The sequence below is a fragment of the Myotis davidii genome, unplaced genomic scaffold, assembly GCF_000327345.1.
Source record: "Myotis davidii unplaced genomic scaffold, ASM32734v1 scaffold534, whole genome shotgun sequence".
Classification (NCBI taxonomy): Eukaryota; Metazoa; Chordata; class Mammalia; order Chiroptera; family Vespertilionidae; genus Myotis; species Myotis davidii.
This window is the reverse complement of record NW_006286678.1, coordinates 4,192,239-4,212,244: the sequence shown is the minus strand read 5'-3', so window position 1 is coordinate 4,212,244 and position 20,006 is coordinate 4,192,239. Positions and strand designations below refer to the sequence as shown.

At 50.4% G+C, this 20,006-nt stretch overlaps 2 protein-coding genes and 1 pseudogene across 4 annotated transcripts in view; 1 reads left to right on the top strand and 2 right to left on the bottom strand.

The window, feature by feature from the left end:
- Nucleotides 1-429: 429 nt before the first annotated feature.
- Nucleotides 430-9,352, top strand: GRHPR (glyoxylate reductase/hydroxypyruvate reductase). The gene is made up of 9 exons (XM_015560521.1): nt 430-488; nt 1,390-1,520; nt 1,916-1,988; nt 2,523-2,639; nt 3,841-3,929; nt 4,981-5,085; nt 5,851-5,986; nt 7,256-7,386; nt 9,020-9,352. Exons 1-9 carry the CDS (start codon nt 445-447, stop codon nt 9,139-9,141), a joined length of 948 nt encoding a protein of 315 aa, XP_015416007.1. The 5' UTR covers nt 430-444; the 3' UTR covers nt 9,142-9,352.
- Nucleotides 9,353-9,614: 262 nt separating this feature from the next.
- On the bottom strand, nt 9,615-10,429 carry LOC107182244 (annotated as a pseudogene).
- A 470-nt stretch (nt 10,430-10,899) lies between these two features.
- Nucleotides 10,900-20,006, bottom strand: part of ZBTB5 (zinc finger and BTB domain containing 5) — a 14,962-nt gene continuing 5,855 nt past the window's right edge. For all 3 annotated transcript variants that reach the window (XM_015560520.1, XM_006758466.2, XM_006758467.2), the window contains exon 2: nt 10,900-15,270. In XM_015560520.1, the coding sequence (XP_015416006.1) occupies nt 13,239-15,266 (2,028 nt within the window). In that variant the 5' untranslated portion in view covers nt 15,267-15,270 and the 3' untranslated portion in view covers nt 10,900-13,238. The remainder of the gene's footprint in view (nt 15,271-20,006) is intronic.

The window sequence follows — 20,006 nt, the reverse complement described above, 5'->3', positions numbered from 1 at the left end:
GGCACTGACCCGGTGCTTCGGGCAGGTGGCAGGGCCTTTGGTGACGCTTCCTCCATTGAACCCTGCGTGCCAACCCTGCCAAGCGCTTCGTGTGCGTAAACTCTTTTAATCCTTGTAACACTTTGAGGTTGTGATTCCCATTTTACAGATGAGAAAACTGAGACTGGGAGAGGTTAAGTACCTTGCCCAGAGTCACACAGCTCTGCATGTGGCAGGGCTGGGATTTGAACTCAGCTCGCTCTGACTGCAGTCGGAACACTGCATGATACAGGTCTGCACTGCCTACCCCAAGCAGGAGAAGGTGGAACCCGGCCGCAGAAACCCATGCCCGGGGAATGAGATTTGTTCATGTTTGTTCAGTGCAGCTGAAGCTTTGTGTAGGCTCGCCGTGATGTTCCCGGCATTGAGGAGGAGGGAAAGGCAGAAGCCACAGCAGTGGTGACCATGGCTCGCATGCTGCAGCACCACGCCATGCCCGTGGAAAGGAGGTGCCAGCAGCCGTCCTGTGTCTGGCACATATAGATGCTCCAAGCATGTTGGCTGCAGTGAATTAAATGGCCAGGGCTGAGGGGCTGGGCAGCACCCTGGGAACATGCCCAGAGCCCGTAAGCGCACCATCCATGCTTCATTGCTTTGGTCGCATCCTTCTGGGCAAAGTCCAAGTAAGGGTTTCCCATATCCTGGACTCACAGGACAGGACATGTACCTGGACATGGAATCCAATCCCATTTGATGCAGGAACCTCCCCCTCTCCCCCTCTCCAAACCCCTCCTTCCCCCCACACTGGCCTTGCCAACACTGGCCACCTGGGACCAGGGAGCTCACGACCTGTGAGGCCTCCTCTGAGGGTGAAAAAGCTCTTCCTGTGTTGAACGGAGAGCTGTCACTATGACTTTTTCTCTTTAAATGTATCTTTCTTGACCTCAGAGAGGAAGGGAGAGAGATAGAAACATCAATGATGAGAGAGAATCATTGATCATCTGCCTCCTGCACACCCGCTACTGGGCTTCAAGCCTGCAAACTGGGCATGTATCCTGACAGGAGTTGAACTGTGACCTCCTGTTTCATAGATCAATGCTCAACCGCTGAGCCACCCCAGCCGGGCCCCATGGCTTCCTACTTTCAGGTTAGGCTCTTGTCAGCCCTCTCTGCTCTGTGACAGCCCCTCACCCTTCAGCCACCCTCTCAGGACAGTTCTGAAGTCGCCCATACATGACCCTGAATCCTTCAGCCAGCTTCAGGCAGCCTGAGGCCAGAGCCAGCAGAAGGCACTGTTTCCTACTCTGAGAGGGGGCTGCAGATGTGGCGGGGGGCGGGGGGCGGGCTTTGGGAGCCCGGGAGTATCTGCAGGGTCCCCCTGCTTCTGAGTGGTCTCTCCTTTGCCCTCAGCTGTGAGGTGGAGCAGTGGGATTCAGATGAGCCCATCCCCAGGAAGGAGCTGGAGCGAGGCGTGGCTGGGGCACACGGCCTGCTTTGCCTCCTCACGGAGCAGGTGGACAGAACGCTGCTGGACGCCGCAGGTGTGTGCCCTGGGCAGGGCTGGGAGGGCCCCGAGGCTCTCGGCCCGTCAGCTGCTGCTGCTGGTCCCCCCAGTAGGTGTGCAGTGGCCTCTGAGCCCTGAGGATGTGGCTGCAGTCGTTGGCCAGAGGGAGCGGTTGTGTGCAGCCGACCTCAGGCACACGCCTTGCTCCTCTCTCCGGCCTGTGAATCCCTGGAGGGAGACCCCAGGAAGGCAGGTCCTGTGCGGAGGCAGCAGGGTGTGGGGGAGCATTCCAAGGCCCGGGCCCTCGTCTAGCCCTGCCGCAGCCTTGCTTTATGACCTCCAGCAGGCCCTGCCCCTCTGGACCCATCTAGAACATGCAGGAGGGTTTGAATCCTGAGGAAAGATAAAAACGATGCTTTTTCTGCCCAATAGGAGCCAACCTCAAAGTCATCAGCACAATGTCTGTGGGCGTCGACCACTTGGCTTTGGATGAAATCAAGAAGCGGTAAGTGCAGCTTGGGTTCTGCAAGGGGCCTGGGAGGTGAAGGGCGACTACCAGACAGGGAGGAAGAGGAGCTGGGTGTTTGTTTCTGTTTCGTATTCCTAACCCCTGAGTGAGACTGAGGTGGCTGATGATGAAGTCTGTCTATGAGCACAGCCAGTTAAAATAAGCCAGGGAGTTAGAAACGGGGTAAATATCTGACCGCGTAGCACCCTTTTACATCCGTTGTCTTTTTTGACCCCCACAATAACCCCTTGATGTAGAAAGATTAAGTGTTGTTATTTCTCTGTTTAGATGAGGAAATTCAGAAAGGTTAAGTAGTTACTTGCCCAGACTTTGGACCCTGACCGCCCATCTTCATATCCTTCCCACAGTGGGAGATGATTAAAATGGAATAACGGAATGATGACCGTTCCTGCGTGCTCATTTGCAGCTCTGAGCTCCCCGACAGGCAGCGCCAAGAGGGAACAGAGCAGCAGCATAGGAACTGGCAAGGGTGCTGGAGGCCGGTGTTACCACCAGATGTTTGATTTGTAGTGGGATCCGTGTGGGCTACACCCCAGATGTCCTGACAGACGCCACCGCGGAACTCGCTGTCTCCCTGCTGCTCACCACCAGTCGCCGGCTGCCGGAGGCCATCGAGGAAGTGAAGAAGTGAGTGGACACCTGGGTCACCTGGTGGGAAAGTTGGATCTGCTCAGCAGCTGGCTCCTGAGCACCCAGGGACACTCTGGCCCAGATGTGATCCCTGTCCCCAGATGTGCCCCATTTAGTGAAGGGGGTAGACTAACCCAAAATACTAAAGTACAAGCCAGAGCTGACATAAACAGGGCCTGAAGGAAAATTGTGTGAGAAGAGCATAAGGGAGGTGAGGCGGTGAGGGGAGGAGTGTGGATCAGGGAAGGCTTCCTGGAGGAAGCAGCAGGTGGGCGTCCTCTAGAGTGTGCAGAGATGGTCCGCCACTCCTCATTCACGGTCAGAAATGCAAAAGCTCTGAAAACTGAAGGTTGTCTCTTAAGTCTTTTGGCAGGAAAGTTTGACTGGAACTAACAGGAGGCTGCTCGTGGCTTCAATTCATCATAGTCAGTGTGAACGTGCATGTTTTGCTGCAGATAGACAGGGTGCTTGCCACAGTGCTTGCCACAGTGTGCTGCCCACTGAGGTGGGCACGTAAAGTATAGCGTATGTATGCACCAGGCTACCTTGCTGAAACCTGGAAAATTCTGAAATCTGGCCTGAGGGTTTCAGATCAGGGGTTTGAGTCTGTATATCCCGAGTGGGGAAGGCATCCAGGTGCAGGGACCGGCCTGAGCAGATGCAGCCCCTTGGAGAATGGACAGGGAGCGTGGTTCCAGGCAGGGATGTGATGGGGCAGAGCTGGACAGCACCGGGCTGATTAGGCCCAGTGCTGAAAACGCCACTTGCCCTTCTGTCTAGGGAATCCATGTCTACAATGGAGATGACCCAAGACAGGCACCGTACCCGTCCACCCAGGGCAGTGGGGTGGGCCTGTGGCTTTACGTTTGATTGGTTCCGGGGTGCTGAGAATACTGTTTTTGGAGTCCCAGATCCTGAGTTTGCAACCTGCTGCTCCCAACTCAGCTCTGGCTGTGTGACCTCAGGCAGGTCACGCTTTCTCCATCTGCTACATTGGATGAGAACTTCTCAGGCCCCTTCCAGCCTCGGAAGAGTCATTCCTGATGCTTGTCCACAGGGCGGAGTGGCTGTGGGTGTGGCTCATGCCACTCTCAGTCCTTTGGCCTGGAGGGCAGGGCTGCTGGGTCTGTGTATTTGCAGTGGCCCTTGCCTTCACCCGAGGCCAGGGCCTCTCACTCTCACCGCCTCCCTCCCGCAGTGGTGGCTGGACCGCATGGAAGCCCCTGTGGATGTGTGGCTACGGCCTCACGAAGAGCACCGTGGGCATCATCGGGCTGGGGCGCATAGGTGAGGCCCTCCCTACCCCCTGGCCCACCCCGGCTCACAGGGTTTAGTTTGAGTCTCCGGCACCAGGGGTCTGGATGCTGACAACCCTTCTTGGGAAAGGGTTGCCCTCACTGCGTGGCATTCGTGCACTGTGCACGCAGTGGGGCTGTCTCTGATGAGAAGACACAGCTTCATAAAACACAGGCAAAAACAAACTAAGAAGAAACACAGGACTTCTTTAAGGACTTGCTCGGTGATAGGAGCAGGGTGTCGGGGCCAGGGCTCTTCATGACTGCAGCTCCGTACAGAACAGATGAGAGAGGCTGGCTGGGTCGGGGCCGTAGGAGGTTTTCTGTCGGGGAGCCCGTGCTCCCCAAGGCCGGAGTTCTGGCTCATAAAGCCTTACCGTGGGCACCAGCGGGTCCCGTGGGCAGAGCTGTTTTTCTGCCATTGGCCCCATTTGGAGAAGCCTGGCAGGAAGGCTTAAGTTTAGCCAGGCAGCAGCCAGTGGTTCTCTGGCATCCAACCTGGTACAGAGATGAGAGAGGGAGAGTGTGGATGAACTGGCCTGCTGGCAGCCCTGCCTCTTACGCTGCAGTGGCTTGGAGGAACCCGCCAGCTTGGGGGCACATGCTGAGTCTGAATATCCAACTGTCTCAGGAGCAGCATCTGTGAAAGGCCTGCCAGTCTGGGGCCGGCTGGCAGTGGCAGTGCCACCAAAACGCCAACTGAGGTCTGGGACTTCATTCACAGAAGCAGAGGGTCCAGAAGGATGGAAGGGGTGCCAGGTCCACTTCTCAGGGAAGGTTAGCAGATGGACGTCAGGTGGCTGGATACCATGTGAGGGCAGCATAAGTCCAGAGGAGCTGTGGTGCTGCCTCTCAGACCCCTCAGGGCAGTGTGGGCTGGCTGGGGGCTGGTGACACCGAGGCAGGACCAGTTAACGTGGGGACTGTGCTAATGAAAGGATCTGCCCCTGCCCCCATGGGCTCCCTGTCCCTGGAGCTGCTGGGGGCTGCCCCTGCCCTCAGGGGGGTTGGGGACAAGCCATGACTCTGACTCCTTGTCTCAGGCCAGGCCATTGCTCGGCGGCTGAAGCCATTTGGTGTCCAGAGATTTCTCTACTCAGGGCGCCAGCCCAAGCCTCAGGAAGCAGCAGAGTTCCAGGCAGAGTTTGGTGAGTCAAGCATTGATTTGCACAGGAGCCCGTCTGTGCTCGGTGAGAGGGTTCCCCTATTTCTGCAATGGCAGCTTTGGCAGGCGAACACAGGCCCTCCAGGTGTGTCCAGGGCCTGCAGTCCCTCAGGGGTCATCTGATCTACCTGCCTCTGGATGCAGCCCACTCAGGGAGCACAGAGGCTTGCCCAGGCCAGCAGTGAGCTCTCCCAGGGCCAGGAGAGCACTCCAGGTCTGTCCTCCGAGTGCCTGGTCTCCACTGCACATGGGATGGGCAGAGCAGCAGGGGCGATGGCAGCGGGAAGGAGCTGCTGGGAGCTTTCACTCAGTCCCCTCACACGGCTGGGCATTACTGGCCCCCACCCAGCCTGTGTCCAGGCGGATCCAGCCCGGCGGGGTGCACAGCATGGGGTGCAGAGAGCAGGCTGAACCTCAGCCATTCCTCACCCCGTGGCACAGAGGACCCTACAGTCGGCGAAAGCCCAAGTGGCCCAGATCCCACTGGGTGACCTTGGACAAGCCTCTGCCCCTCTGACCTCAGCGTCCCCGTCTGTTAGACCAGGGAGCTGGATGAATACTGTAAGACCCCCGGGTCCCACGAGTGGCTGTTGACTGTACAGTTAGGAGTCGTGCAGGTAGCGGCAAGGCCTTCAGGAAGCATCTTGGGAGTTTCCATCATCGGGGGTCGGGGGGTGCGGACCTGGCCTCCTACCGTCTTGCTCTCCGTAACTGGGACTTGCCTCTGATGGAGCTGTGCCCTCCCCAGTGCCCACCGCCCAGCTAGCTGCTGAGGCCGATTTCATCGTTGTGACCTGCTCCTTAACGCCTGCAACCAAGGGCCTCTGCAACAAGGACTTCTTCCGGCTGATGAAGAAAACAGCCGTGCTGGTCAACATCAGCAGGTACCCGGGCACCGACACGCTGGGTCACGGCAGGCCCAGAGAGGGGCTCCCAGCTGTGAGCTGAGGCTTTTCTCCCCTGGGGGTTGTTGAGGAGACCTCAGGCTGAGCTTGCCACGCGCCATAAACCAAGCAGCCAACTCAGAAATACAGTCAAAGCCACAAGTACCCAGGCCAAGAGGAAGGTCCATGAGAGCAGGGCCTGGCTGGTTCCCAGCAGTGGTGCCGCCTGGCTCAGGGCCAGGCACATCGTAGCGTTGGTTTAGGGAGTGAAGACATGGTATCGAGTTCCCAAGTACCCCTGAGCAGCTTCTGTTCCTCTGAACCACAAAGGGTTGGACTTGAGATTTAACAGCCTTTGGAGGCCGACCTCCCATTGCACTGAGCCTGGGTCTGTGTGAGTCAGTGACATCTTGAAACTTCATGCTTCTGGGGACACAGACCCAAAACTCCAGTGGTCTTGGTTCCTCAAAATGTCCCCAGGTGCCTTCAGGCCACTGGGCATGTAATAGGGGCAGACCTTCCCTCTCTGCCTCTCCAAACCCTCCCTAGCTGGTGCCCTTTGAACCAGTCTGGAAGCAAACAAAGGTGAGGGAAGGGGTTGGATGAGGTCACCCCCCAGGGCTAATGTTTAGCTACAGAGGTGGTGATCTGGAGGTGAAGTGAACACAGGGCTCACGCTGATGGCTGAGTCTCATGGCTTCCACTTGCTGAGCCCCCACATGGACCCAGGACTGTGCAGGCTGCTGTTATTACTGCACAAGTGTTACTCAGTGCACAATATGGCATATTACTTGGTGGTTCAGTGGCACGAAGGAAGGTTGCTCACTGGGATGGGTGTGCTTAGGTGGATCCCGTCTCTGCCCTTGGTTAGTCAGGTGTCTGATGGCAGAGCACAGTGGGTGGTTGGGGGAGCACCCAGATCAGAACACCTGGGTGGGGCCCCATTCATGCAGCAGTGATGTCAGTGAGCTGTAGCCTCCAGCACTCCTGGGGTTAGGCTCCCCTTATTACGGAGGAGGAACTGGAGACACAGAATTTGAGACACTTGCCCAAGGTCGCACAGCTAGAAAGTGGCGGAGCGGGGTTCTCTGATGGCAAGTCCTGTATTCCTACTACACAGACATACTGTAAGTAAGGATGTAAGACTTCCTGCTTCAGAAGGCAGCGCAGGTGCCAGGCCGGTGGGGAAATTCATTCCACAGGTGGTTCTGCCGTAAAGGCAGCCTCGGTGCAGGGAACTGGGGCACCCACATCACCACTGTGTTCCAGGGGGGACGTGGTGAACCAGGACGACCTGTACCAGGCCTTGGTCAGTGGCCAGATTGCAGCTGCTGGACTGGATGTGACAACCCCGGAACCACTGCCTACGAGCCACCCTCTGCTGACCCTGAAGAACTGTGGTAAGAACTGCGTCTTGCGTGCAGTCACCACTGCCTCGCAGGACCATAGTAGCTAGAGGGTCTGGAGGTGCTGTGTGTGAGCTGCCTGCGCTGTGTGAACACAAAGGGACACGCCCAGGGACCATAAATTATGCCAGGAGTGGCACTGGTCCCTAATAACAGAGGGGAGGGGCCTCCTGAGCATGCTCACCTGTGTCCCTAAAGGAATGAATGGAGGTAGGGATGAGTGGATTTGACTGGGTGTCTTATTCATAGCTAGCCATGGGTAAAACCCATTGCTATGAATTGCTGTTACCAGTTTAAGTGTGAGAAGTCACAAGTACAATTACAATACCAGTACCTGTAACCTGAGCTTGTCGCAAAGCCCTTGGTGCAGTGTGCTTTGTGGTGCAGTGTGGACGCTGCAGGCAGCCTGGCAGGCTGGAAAGCAGGCCCTGGCTCCCTCCTGCCTTCCCAGCTGAGTGGCCTGCAGCTGCACGTCTTCACTAGCAGCAGCCGTTCCTCCTGTAGTGGCCGGGGCATCTGGTTTGCAGTTTTCCCAACGCGGTGCCCCCCTCAGACAAGCCACAGCCAGTCAGTGCCCCGGCCACAGAGGTAGGTAGGGTTCCGAGCTGCAGCTCCTCAGGGGCCCTTCCTGCAGTTTTCTGTTAACCCCACCCTTCCCCTCCGTCCCCCTAGTACTGGGGAGGCAGATGCTTCCGGCTCAGTCTCTGTGATGCCTGAGGGAACCTCAAGCTGTTAGGTTTCTCAGTCACCTGGGGGGACCAATCAAACAGGGGCTGGGCCCCCAAGGGTTTCTGCTCCTCACCAAGGCTGCTGGGCCTGGGGCCACACTTTGAGAACTACTGCCTCAGTGTCCTCTTTAGCCTCCTGTTAACTTCCTACCTCGGTAACAGTACTTTATATTAAATTTTCTCTCGGGTGGTTTCTGTTTCCACTGTAACCATGAGCAGTAAGGGTCTTGGGTTGTCTGGCCAGTCCCGCCCTTGGTTCATATTCTGGCATGGAAACCAGAGAGAAGGTCCTTAGCTGCCTTCCCCACAATGAATGCTGCCATTATTGTGGCCCTTGGAAGCTTTACTCTCCCTACCCCCATGCCAGCCAGAAAGGAGCATTGTGCCCACAGCCCAGAAAACGGTCCCCATCCCGCAGGCCTGCGCGTTCAGCTCAGCGCTCACTGTGAGAACTACTGTCAGAGGCGCTCTGTGGGGACTTGCTCTGCTGTGCTGTCCAGGGTTTCACCTCGTCGTCATTCCTGTAGATCAGAAGCCCGTGGCATCACTTTCAGGGCGCAGGGTATGGATGAGCAGTTAAATTGGCATCGATCACTATCTGGTAATGGAAGGGCTGGGTTCTCGATCAGCTCCAAGACCCCTCAGGCCAGGGTTCTTACGTTTAGGAGACACACCCCTCATCATCCTCCCATCTGGGTGTCCGGAACTTGGATTCCCGTTATTCTTTCTCTGACCCTCCGCCTCGGGGGAGTGGAGTGCTGAGTGACAGGAGGGAAGGCAAATCAAGGAATATGAGGAGGCTCTTTATTCGTCTTACTGGCAAGCCATGAGCCTGAAAGAAGGGCCCGCTGTAAGGCTCTTGAACCACCCTCTTAACTCCGTCTTCCTCTCCTTTCCAGTGATCCTGCCCCACATTGGCAGTGCCACCCATGGAACCCGAAACATCATGTCCTTGTTGGCAGCCAACAACTTGCTGGCTGGCCTGAAAGGGGAGCCAATGCCCAGTGAACTCAAGCTGTAGCCAGACAGGAAGCACCAAGGGCCAGGCAGACATGCCCGGATGCTGTCGGCTGTGCCAGGCTTGATTTGGACCCACAGGACAGGAGCCATGGAAAAGTCCGATCTGGGCTGATGCTGCAGAGGGAAGACTGGTGCTGGGAGATGTGCTCGCCACTCTTGTGGTTGGAAACGTCTGCGCCAAGTGTGTACTTGTATTAAATAATTCTCTGAGAGACTGTGTTGGGCTGTAACTGGGAGGAGCTAATGACAAGAGCATCTGCTTTACCTTTTCTAAACCAGGGCATCCAGTGACCTGCGAGTTCAGCTTCTACCTCAGTCCTTACCCCCTAGAACTTGTCCAAACCACCTTACCCCTCGTCCTCTGCTCAGATTCCTTCACAGGTCCCTCACTGAGAACGGACAACCAGAGCCCATGGACATATTAAATATACTCAGCAAAGAGAACAAGGGAAGAATAACTGGAAGTAGGTGAGTTTTTTGTTGTTATTGGAATTTAGTTCTTTATATAATAAAGTCCCTTGTAAAAACAAGAGTAAAAACCAAAAAGAAGGGGCAGGGCAAATATTTTAAAAAATGGAAAAGGCAGGCATAGGGAAAAAAAGGCAGAGCACTTACTGCTTCTCCTCAGCTTTCTCCTTGGTCTCGTCTTCGGACTCCTGTTACCTTCCACCGAAAGAACTTCCAGCTTTTGCAGCCACCTCCTCAGCATTGCCATTTTTGCCCAGTTTTCCTTTCTTTTCTCTCTCTGCAGTCTCTTTCCTGCATTCTTCAAACTTTGTCTTGAATTTCTGTGCATTTTCAGCATTGGGGAAGCAGATGGCCAGCTGCTCCAGCTTGGGGCGCCCGTCAGCAAAGGTGGCAGGGTGTACCAGAGCCATGCACGGTCATGGCCTGCGCTTGGCTTCAGCTCCAGTCGGCATGATATAGCGGTTGGCGAGTAATTTCAAGGCCTTGTCCCCCCTCAGGAGGCGGATAGTCCCTTTTCCTTCTGCTCCAGAAGCTTGACATCACCGGGGCCTCATTCCTTCCGTTCTGGGAGATCATTCTCTGAAGAGAATCAAAACAGCTTTGCCTGCATTTTGAAAAGCTCCTCTTCGTCTTCCAGCATTTTAATTTCTTGCTCAGGAAGAGAAACTAGAGGCTCAGACTGAGGGTTGTGGTTGGACTCAATCTGCATTCTCAGAGGTACTGTGGTCCTCATGGATGTCCTTGGCGACCACCATGGTGGCACTGTGGTGGTGGCATGGCTGCCTCCAGGGCCTCCACATCTCTTAATTTTTATTTTAAAATTAGTTTTAGCACCATCACACTTGGCTCCCTTTGTCTATCTTGTCCTCATCCCCACTCCCCCCAGGTGGATGGGTGCCCTTTTTCTAATCGCCACCTCACTCCTCCCAAAAGCCCTCCTCCTGCTGAGGCAGGCAGGTTCCAGCCCTCCCCACAGCCAAGCGAAACTGGCCAGTGGAGTTTTCAATCTGGGAGGAAAGTAAGGGAGCAGCGGGGGCCTAAGAGTAAGCAATAAAACTGGGTGGGCTGAGAAAACCTCACATGCCCACGGCTCACAGACAGACAGAAGTAGGCAAGGCAGAAGGGACTAAATTGAAGGAATTACCAATAATGGTTATTGAGAGCATTAGATTATTTTCTAAAAGACTTGGTTAAAAAAAAAAACGTATTGGCCGAAGCATTAGCAGAGAAAGCAATACTGCTTCCCTTTTTGTTTTAAGCACAGAAAAATAACACATATTTAGAGACATGAATGTGACAAAATTTTTATTTCGAAATCTCAAATTTTGACTAGCATAGCACCACTGACATGGGTGCCCTGAAAGAACTTTATGATTTGATCACCAGAAATTATGCCAGGCTATAATTAAGGCTAACCAATCAAAATCCAGGTTAATTCAGGTAGAAATGATCATAGGATCCTTGGGACTGGTTTTCCAGGGAACCTCTGAATTATCCTATAAGCACTACAGCTTGTATGAGGACACTGGCCTGCAAGCTTGCTTCTCACATAGAAACTAACAAAGAGGTAGATGCAATTCCAGATTCCACCTAGCAGAGGAAAGGTAGGGCTCCCGCCACTGTACTGGAGATAGGCCCAGAGCCAAGTCCATGTAAGACAGATGAGGTGAGGGGGCAGCCTCCTGGCACCACCACCTCAAGAAGGAAGGGAAGGAGGGCTGCCACTGGTCTTCCCGTGTCACTGGTTCTTCCCAGGCCCAGGCAGGGTCTCTTGTCCATGCTGCCTGCCAAGGTTAATCTCATAAGACTGGCCCCACACTGTGTAGAAGGGTGGATGTAGAGCCTCCTCACATCAAGTCAGAACACAACTGCTAACAATTAGCCACACACACACTGAATTTCACAGGTGACCCCGTGTCCTCCAGGGGTCTCTTTCCCACGTCTGCTAGAAAGGAGAGAAATCTTAGAGTCCTCCTTGCCTCCCTGGGAATCTGTTCACAGGAGATGCCAAGCCCAACTATGAGCATTCTGAGTTTATCCAGACAGGTGTGTAACTGCACACACTAGATTAAGAGGAAAAAACACGCTGATTTTTGTTTTAGGCTACACATACTTAGCTTTCTAAACACAAAAATGGAAGGACTTCTCTCAATTATGCACAATGGTTGGTGTCTAAGAAAGCTGTATAAAGAATGAACTCATGTCCATGCATGAACGAAACTGACTTCATGAGCTCTACCGACACACAGGACTGTGTGCTGTTTCCCTGGAAGCACACAAGCCAGGGCTCAGCCTGATACAGGTGCCACCAGCAGCCCTGATAAGAGGGTCAGGAGACCACAAGCCTGGCTGGGGAAGTGAGTCAGTGGGACCCAAAGAGGCCCTGGACAGTGACCCAAATGTTCCTTTTAACAGTCTCAGATGCTACTTGGTGACTTCTATGTTCTGGGCTCTCCAACCCTCTTATAAGGCTGGAAAATATCGGTGAATACTGCTATGCTTGGATTTCAAACATGCAGTATTGAGCTGGGGCAACAACAAAGGTTCACATTCTATACTTTAAAAAACTATAGTATATAACAGTAATAAATCCATGGTTTTTGGTTATAACTGAAAACAGCAATCTAGGCCCTGGGAACGAAGCCATATAGGGCGAGAGTGAAAAAGCGAAGCAGAGAACAGGCGTGGCGTGCCATTGGGTGAGATGTGTCAGGCTGGACTGGCCCTGAAGTCTGGTGGAGCAGAGCGTAAATGCGCCGTGAAAGATCCCACAGAACAGGACTCCACATCATCAGAACAAGGACAAACACTAGCTCTTTTCTGACTTCCAAACGTGGAACTGCAACATGTACACAAGTTGGTTAAAATACTGCTAAAACAGCACACACAGAAACAGGACCTTACTGGTCACGCCCTACACGTACATACTCCATTTACAACCTTGTTTTTAAAACCAGGAAAAACGGTTAAAACATCTATCCAACAGTGATGTTTTCAAAAGTATATACACCCAAAAGCCCAGAGAATGCTCACTCTGGACCCAGTGTCAGCACCATCAAAGTGCAGTGTCTGTGACTGCAAGTCAGACAAAAATAAAAAATACAGTACTTTCCGAGGCCTAGGACCAGCTCACGATAGGCTCTACAGCATTTGTGGCCGACAGGTGTGTCGTCCTCAAGGGCCTTTTAGACGGGCACAAAGTCGCCACTGGTTACACACAGTTGAGTTTTGCATCACTGTTCAGGTGTATAATATTCCTTTCAGAGGGTATAGGAATTTTAATTAAATGCTTCACGGAGTTTTACAAAAATTGCTAAAAAATTTTTTTGCACTTTGATTTTTAATTTTTACATGTGCCATTTTTAACATCATCAATTAGAAACTACTTTCTGACTACAGTCCTCAACCCTAAGAAAGAACTTGGCTCGAGGGCTGCATCCTTCTCTGAGAGCGTGCATTTCACTCGGAAATGCAGCAGCACTAGTGCTACACATGTAAGTTCTCTCTGAGCCACTGAAATTGGCAAGAGCCATTGGGCAGCCTGAAGCCTCAAACCCAAGGGTATTAGCTCTCAACCAAGAGATTTTCGTTTCCTACAACTGACATCGGCATTATCTCAAGAGGTCAGGGTTAGAGCAAAGTGCTGGGAAGACTGCTGCTCTGCCAGCGCAGGCAGGTAGTCTTGGAATGTTTATACAAGTGGCTGGACTGACTGAACCTCTTGCCGCACTTCAGGCAGGCATAGGGTTTTTCACCTGTGTGAACACGGATGTGCTTCTTACAATCTGTCAAGGTGAGAAAAGTCTTGCAGCAGATTTTGCAGGCATACTTGCGAGCGCCCTCTACAACCAAGACGTTGTGCTCTGATAAGGCCTTCTTGCATTTGGACAGGACATCAGCAGAGGCCCTGGTCAGCTGTGGAGGGCCGGGCTGGGAAGGATGCCCATTTTCAAATGAGGACGTGGCCCCATTCATCATAAGCTGGGAGCTGGCAGAGTTTTCTGGGATCTGTGAGCTCCTGACAGAAGTTACAATTGGCATTTTGGGAGCGATACGGCGGTAGTATGGAAAGTTACTGGCCTTTCCTCTTGAGGAGCCCATCATTACCCTGGAGAAGGAGTGGAGGCCCAAACCAGACCTGGAAAAATCCATTCCAAACTGTTCTCCTTGATAGCCTGAACTCTGCACACAGGGCAGGCCCATGGCTTCCTGCATAGGCCTCGCAAAGTGGGAGTCTGCAGGCTCACTGAATGGGTTTTCCACATGAGAGCCAGTGGCCGAGGAGGGCCCGCCCACAGGCCCAGTCTCTGGACTCAACAAATAAGGACCCTCACACTCCAGCCTGCAGTCACTAGTGGTGTTTGGAATATTATCATCGTTGTTCTGATTGGCACTAAAGTTACTTCCTCTGCTCTTGTTAAGAAAATTTGAAATACTAAAAGTGGACTTATGATCCAAGTTATTTGTGACTTCCAAAATATGGATGTCTCCTACCCTGTCAGTGCTAGACTGGGGATCTGAAAAACTCCGATCACTGCTTTCAGGGCTGAGGTCTATCTTCTCAGCACTGACCACAACTCCTTCCACTTCCACAGATTCGCTGCCTTCTGCTTGTGAGGTCACGTCGCTCACTTCATCCTGAGGCTCAGGAGAGCTCAAGGGCTCAGATTTCACCACCACTCTCATGTGCTCCTTCTCACCAAGGCCAACCTCAGGATTTTCACACTGAAAACCACTTTTCTCAGTTGCAGCTTCCTGCTCAAAACTAGTCTCGACCTGAGTTGCACGAGAGGCCATGGACAAAGGTGCCATGTTGCCAGCACTGTTGTCAGACTGGCTGGGCACCTGGGCATCTTCTTGAGCACCGAAAGACTGGTCGAACAGGATGGCACCGTCTTCCTGGTTGTCGGTCATTCCATCGGCCTTAGGGTTATCCACAATTTTCAGAGAATCTGGCAAGAAGAATTCTTCTCGAGAATGAACCCCCGGAGGCCCACTCTCTGGCGTAACATTGGAAATGGCAGCCTCATCCATGGCAGGTCGGAGGCGCTGCCGGGCCCTTTCTTCTGCAGACTGCTTACGCTTATGAAGGCGTCTCATGGGGAAGGGCGTGCGCTGGTCCAGGTTACTGCGCATGGAGGAGCTCATGGGGGCTGGCTGCTCCTCGCCACTCTGGTTGGAATTGAGGGCTGAGCTCACTATGCTTAGTCCCAGCTGCTGCAGCATAAAGAAGCGCTGCATGCGGGCGCTCTGTTCCTGAACACGCTCACTGGGGGGAGACATGGGCAGTGTCCTTGTCGTTAAGTAATGTTTACATGCCTTAACAACAGAGTTCAAATGCAGGTGAGAGGCTGCCAATAAGACATCCATAACATTGCTCTCCCCCAACATGAGGGTGGAGGTATACATCATGTCAATCAGTGCGGCGAAGGCCTCTGCTGTCACTACCTCGCTATCCAGCTGGATCATGTTCATGGTCTGATCTCCCTCTGCCACTGAGAACAGGGCTCGGAAATGCGTGCTGCAGGCTGCCAGTACAGAGCGATGGGCTTTAAAATGCCTATTCCCCACGACGATGACACAATCACAGAGCTGGCCATGAAGTCTTTGGTAGTTCAGTTGCTGGAAGATCTGTTCAAAGTGTCCAGGAAAATCCATGATCCTATGGGAAAACAAAGAAAGTGTTAAGACTTAGAAAAGCTTAAGACAAAGCCAGAGCACAGAGGGTGTGATGAAAAGAGAGGCATGGGCAGCCAAGCTTGGATTTTAAAACCTTGTGATGTCTTTTATAATGGGCACAGACTAAAAACCCGTCAAACAAGGAGCAAATGCTGATTCAGATACAGCTCTGGAAGCATGCACACACGTGGGATCAGCTATGGCTGCTTACAGGCTCCCTCACTCTTCATATGACCCACTTTTAACATTTTTAACACTTAGGGCCCATGTTAGAAAAGGCCAACATGTGAGTAATAGGATATCTGCCCCACAGAAGTTAATTTGAGTTCTGCATTCCCTAAGGACAATGAATAAATTCCAGTCTTTCAGTAACTTAAGTGAAAGGGGTAAATCAACATTAGTGGGGAAGACTTCTAGTTATAGATAGTAGTAGATTGCACACATGTGCTTATGACTACTCTCCCGCCCCCAACACACTCATTCCTGAGACTCCATTAAAAATATACTAAAGTTTTTTGGTTTTTATTTATTTATTTAATCCTCACCTGAGGATATTTTTTCCATTCATTTTTAGAGAGAGTGGAAGGGAGGGGGAAGATGCACGGGGAGAGGGGGGGAATCAATGTGAAAGAGACACATCAATTGGTTGCCTCCCACACAACCAGGAATCGAACCCAAGATGCTCTAACCACTGACCCACACCAGCCAGGATGGTTTTGTTATTTTAAAGGTATAAACCCAGAACGGAAAAAAAGAATTGGAAATAAGTATCAATAGCATTTCGGAAGCTGGTGAACAGGTAAATGAATGATTGCTAACTGACTTAGCATACCCAGAAAGCTAAAATCTTAAATTGGCAGTGAATAAAACACCCTAACTTAATATATAAGATCTCCACCCACCCAAAGGCTCAGGAACTGATTGCTAAGGTGCCAGGGGAAGTGGAATGGAGGTGATACTCAGACAGGAGGACTGGGTGGAAATCTATTCAATAAAAATAACCCAATGGAAGCTCTGTGCCTATGGCACAAGAAAGGTAAATCTATAGAAACAGAGAGTTATTGGGGGCTGGGGATAGGATCATGGTAGGACTGCAAAGGGGAAGAGGGAATTTGGGGGGGAAGATGGAAATGTTCTAAAATCAGATTGTGGTGCCCCAGCTGGTTTGGCTCAGTGGATAGAGCCTCTGCTTGTGGACTGAAGGGTCCCAGGTTCAATTCCAGTCAAGGGCACATGCCCGGGGTTGCAGGCTTCATCTCCAGTAGGGGGTGTGCAGGAGACAGCCAATCAATGATTCTCTCTCATCATTGATGTTTCTTTCTTTCTCTCCCTTCCTATCTGAAATCAATAAAAATATGTTTAAAGAAAATTAGATTGTGGTGATGATTGCACAACTCATAATTTCCTAAAAATATTTGAACTGTACACTTAAAACAAGGAATTTTATGGTGTGTACATTATACCTCAATGTAGATCAATAAATTATACCACAATAAAAAAATAATGGGGAAGGGGAGAACAAGAGATGAACAAGATCCAGATTGGGGGGGGGGGGGGATAAAAGACTAACTTACCAAATAAATGGCATTTCAATCTAGCATACTAATTTAAAAGGATAGTGATATCCTGGTCAATGTCTTCTTCAACAAGCAGCAGAAATATGATTATATGAGGAAAAATAGCCTCCTTATTTTTTGAAATGTCAGTCACCTTGAGTATAAGAAGAAACTACAACTCTTTTCCACAAAAGGTCATTCACTGGAATGCCACCTCTTAACCTTCAATCCCACTTTCTATAGAAAAAGCAGAAGTAGCAAAGATATTGTGGTCTCAGAAGCACCATTTTGAGGAAATTCCCAGAGCCTAGAGACCTTAAAGAAGAGACTCCCGAGATAGCAAAGCATTGCCCAACAAAGGCAGAAGTTGAAATAACACTGGAAGATAGGTAAACATCCATACAATCATTTACGCCCCCTAAAGATCATCAGCCCTATGCTAGATGCCCTAACACAGCCCTGGAGATCAACTCAAGTTCTTCTCACAACACTTCAGGGATGGCTGTAAGGTCCTGCTATGCCTTGTCGTCAGGCCATCTTCAAGGCAGTGCAAAGGCATCCTTTTTCCTCTCTTTTTTAGAGACTCATTTGAGGATATGTTATTATTATTATTATTATTATTATTATTATTATTAGAGAGAGAGAGAAAGAGAGAGAGAGAGTGTTGATATGAGAGGGAGACATAGATGGGTTGCCTCCAGTACACACCTTGACCGGGGATCCAACCTGCAACCTAGTATTTTCCCTGACTAGGAATCGAACCCACAACCTTTTGGTATACAGGATAACGCTCCAACCAACTAAGCCACCCAGCTGGGGCAAGGCTTCCTTTCTCTTAAGGGGCTCTGGAAGTTGTAAAACTAACATGGTAATATTAGAGATGATTAAAATCTAGAGAAACACCGATTCTCTAAGTTAGTAACAGTGTGCAATTATCCATTTAGCGATATCTCAATATCATGTCATCAATTTATGATCTTTTAATTTAGCAATGGAAATCTAATCCACCAGATCAAAGCTAATCTTAGTCATAAAGCTGGTTAATTGGATTATTCAATTGATCTTTCCAATATCAAGAGTGTCAGAAAGCACTTCAGTATAAGTCAGAGTTCTTAAATGAATACAGTAAAGTCCGCTCCACTGTGATTTATGATTACAGGATGTTGGGAAGGGAAGCTCACAAAATCTCCAGGAGGATAGGAGAGCTATACTCGAATGCCCCTGAGTGCCCAGCCACATTGTGGAACTGTTCCAGAAAATTCATTACTGCCACTGCCACCTCTACCACCTGCAGCTTTGCATGGAGCTTGCTCTGGATTAGTGACTCAGAAAGAGTAGCTGACACTGCACCTTCGAGATCAGCACTGCCCAGTAGAACGTTTTACAATAATGGAAATCATCAGCACTGTTTCTATGCTGTCTGCTAGTCATATATGGCTACGAGCACTTGACATGTGGCTAGTCTAACTGAGGAACCAAACTTTTCATTTCATTTAATTTTTTTTTTCATTTTATTTAATTTTAATTAACTTAAATGGCTTGCCCTAGCTAGTTTGGCTCAGTGGATAGAGCGTCGGTCTGCGGACTGAAGGGTCCCAGGTTTGATTCTGGCCAAGGGCACATATCCAGGTTGCGGGCTCGATCCCCTGTGTGGGGCATGCAGGAGGCAGCCGATCAATGATTCTCTCTCATCACTGATGTTTCTTTCTCTCCCTCTCCCTTCCTCTCTGAAATCAGTAAAAATATATTTTAAAAAAATACGAAACAAAATAAATGGCTATCATATTGGAGAGTAGTTCTAAATGCTCAATATTGTTCCATATTGCTCACATCTGCATCCAAACCCACTCAAGTACATATGACCAAGGGAACCTTAGCTCTTATAACCATGATTCTACCTTAGGAAAGTGGGCTCACAATTTAAAGGCTATGCAGATGTAAAGGAAGGGGTCGTCAAAAGATTCTGGGCAGCTGCAAATGACAAATGTCCACTACAATGTCCCATTGACAATTCGAGCCCCTCTACAGACATGCTATGTACAGATGACTTTGGAAATGCAAAGTTGTACTCAGTAACAGGTGATCATCTAGAAGTGAAAGAATGAGCCAAAACAGAAGGCCAGTGTTACAATAGATGTGTGCAGGCACTAGCATTTATTAAACTTTGACTCCTCTTCCACGGGCTATGATAAGAAACTAGGGTAAAATTTTAAAAGCTCTGGGGAATTTAAAACTGAAAATATTATAAAATATATATTTGTTTATTTTCCTTCAAAAATAATAATAATTACATGGTAAACCACTTTTATATAAAATGTATTTTCCCCTCAGAATGAGAAGAGTGGCACTGTTTTACATTTTTGCATTAACGGAAGACATCTGGATTCTCCTGTTTTCTTGTGCATTCAGGCTTTTGCAATGTTTTCCATGACCTCTGGAAAACACTGTACATTCATGAAAGAATGAGAGTGAAAAAAGCAAATAAGTCTTTGTATCATTATGAAAATAGTTTTGACCTCACAGATCCCTTGAAAAAGTGTGAGGGGCCCCTATGGATCCTTGGACTATACTTTGAGAACTGCTAATCAAACCAAAATTCTTAACTATACTGAAATGATGGAGGCAGGGAGAGTGCATTGAAATGTATATACCAAAACTAGAATTATAAGGAGAATTAACAAATTCATAAAAAAATCTTATCTCTAACCAAGAGGAAGTCAATAGATAATGTCTAAAAAATTAAGTAGCTCTAAGTATATAATTTAGTGTATGCATAAAAATATCAAAAGAATTACATCCGGTGTGGCTCAGTGGTTGAGTGTCGACCCATGAACCAAGAGGTCACTGGTTCGATTCCCAGTCAGAGCACATGCCTGAGTTGTGGGCTCAAGTCCCAGTAGGGGGCATGTAGGAGGCAGCCAATCGATGATTCTCTCTCATCACTGATGTTTCTCTCTCTCACTCCCTTCCTCTTGCTCTCTGAAATAAATAAAAAATATATTTAAAAAAACAACAGATTCATGGGATGAAGATGAGGGATGATGCGTCAGAAGCACCCGGCAGGAGGCAGCGCACAGCGATGAGCAGCTATTCTTTCCTGTGATCTCAGCTGCTCCCCGTGGGTAGGGGGAGCCCTGGGCCTGCTGCCCAGGGGGCCAGGAGG

What these genes read in the sequence shown, in the direction of transcription:
- GRHPR (XM_015560521.1), top strand. Translation starts at nt 445, where the DNA reads ATGGCTCGCATGCTGCAGCACCACGCCATGCCCGTGGAAAGGAG. An exon ending in GCCATCGAGGAAGTGAAGAA is followed by an intron (nt 2,640 to 3,840) that starts GTGAGTGGACAC and finishes TCCCTCCCGCAG; the next exon opens with TGGTGGCTGGACCGCATGGA. An exon ending in AGAGTTCCAGGCAGAGTTTG is followed by an intron (nt 5,086 to 5,850) that starts GTGAGTCAAGCA and finishes TGCCCTCCCCAG; the next exon opens with TGCCCACCGCCCAGCTAGCT.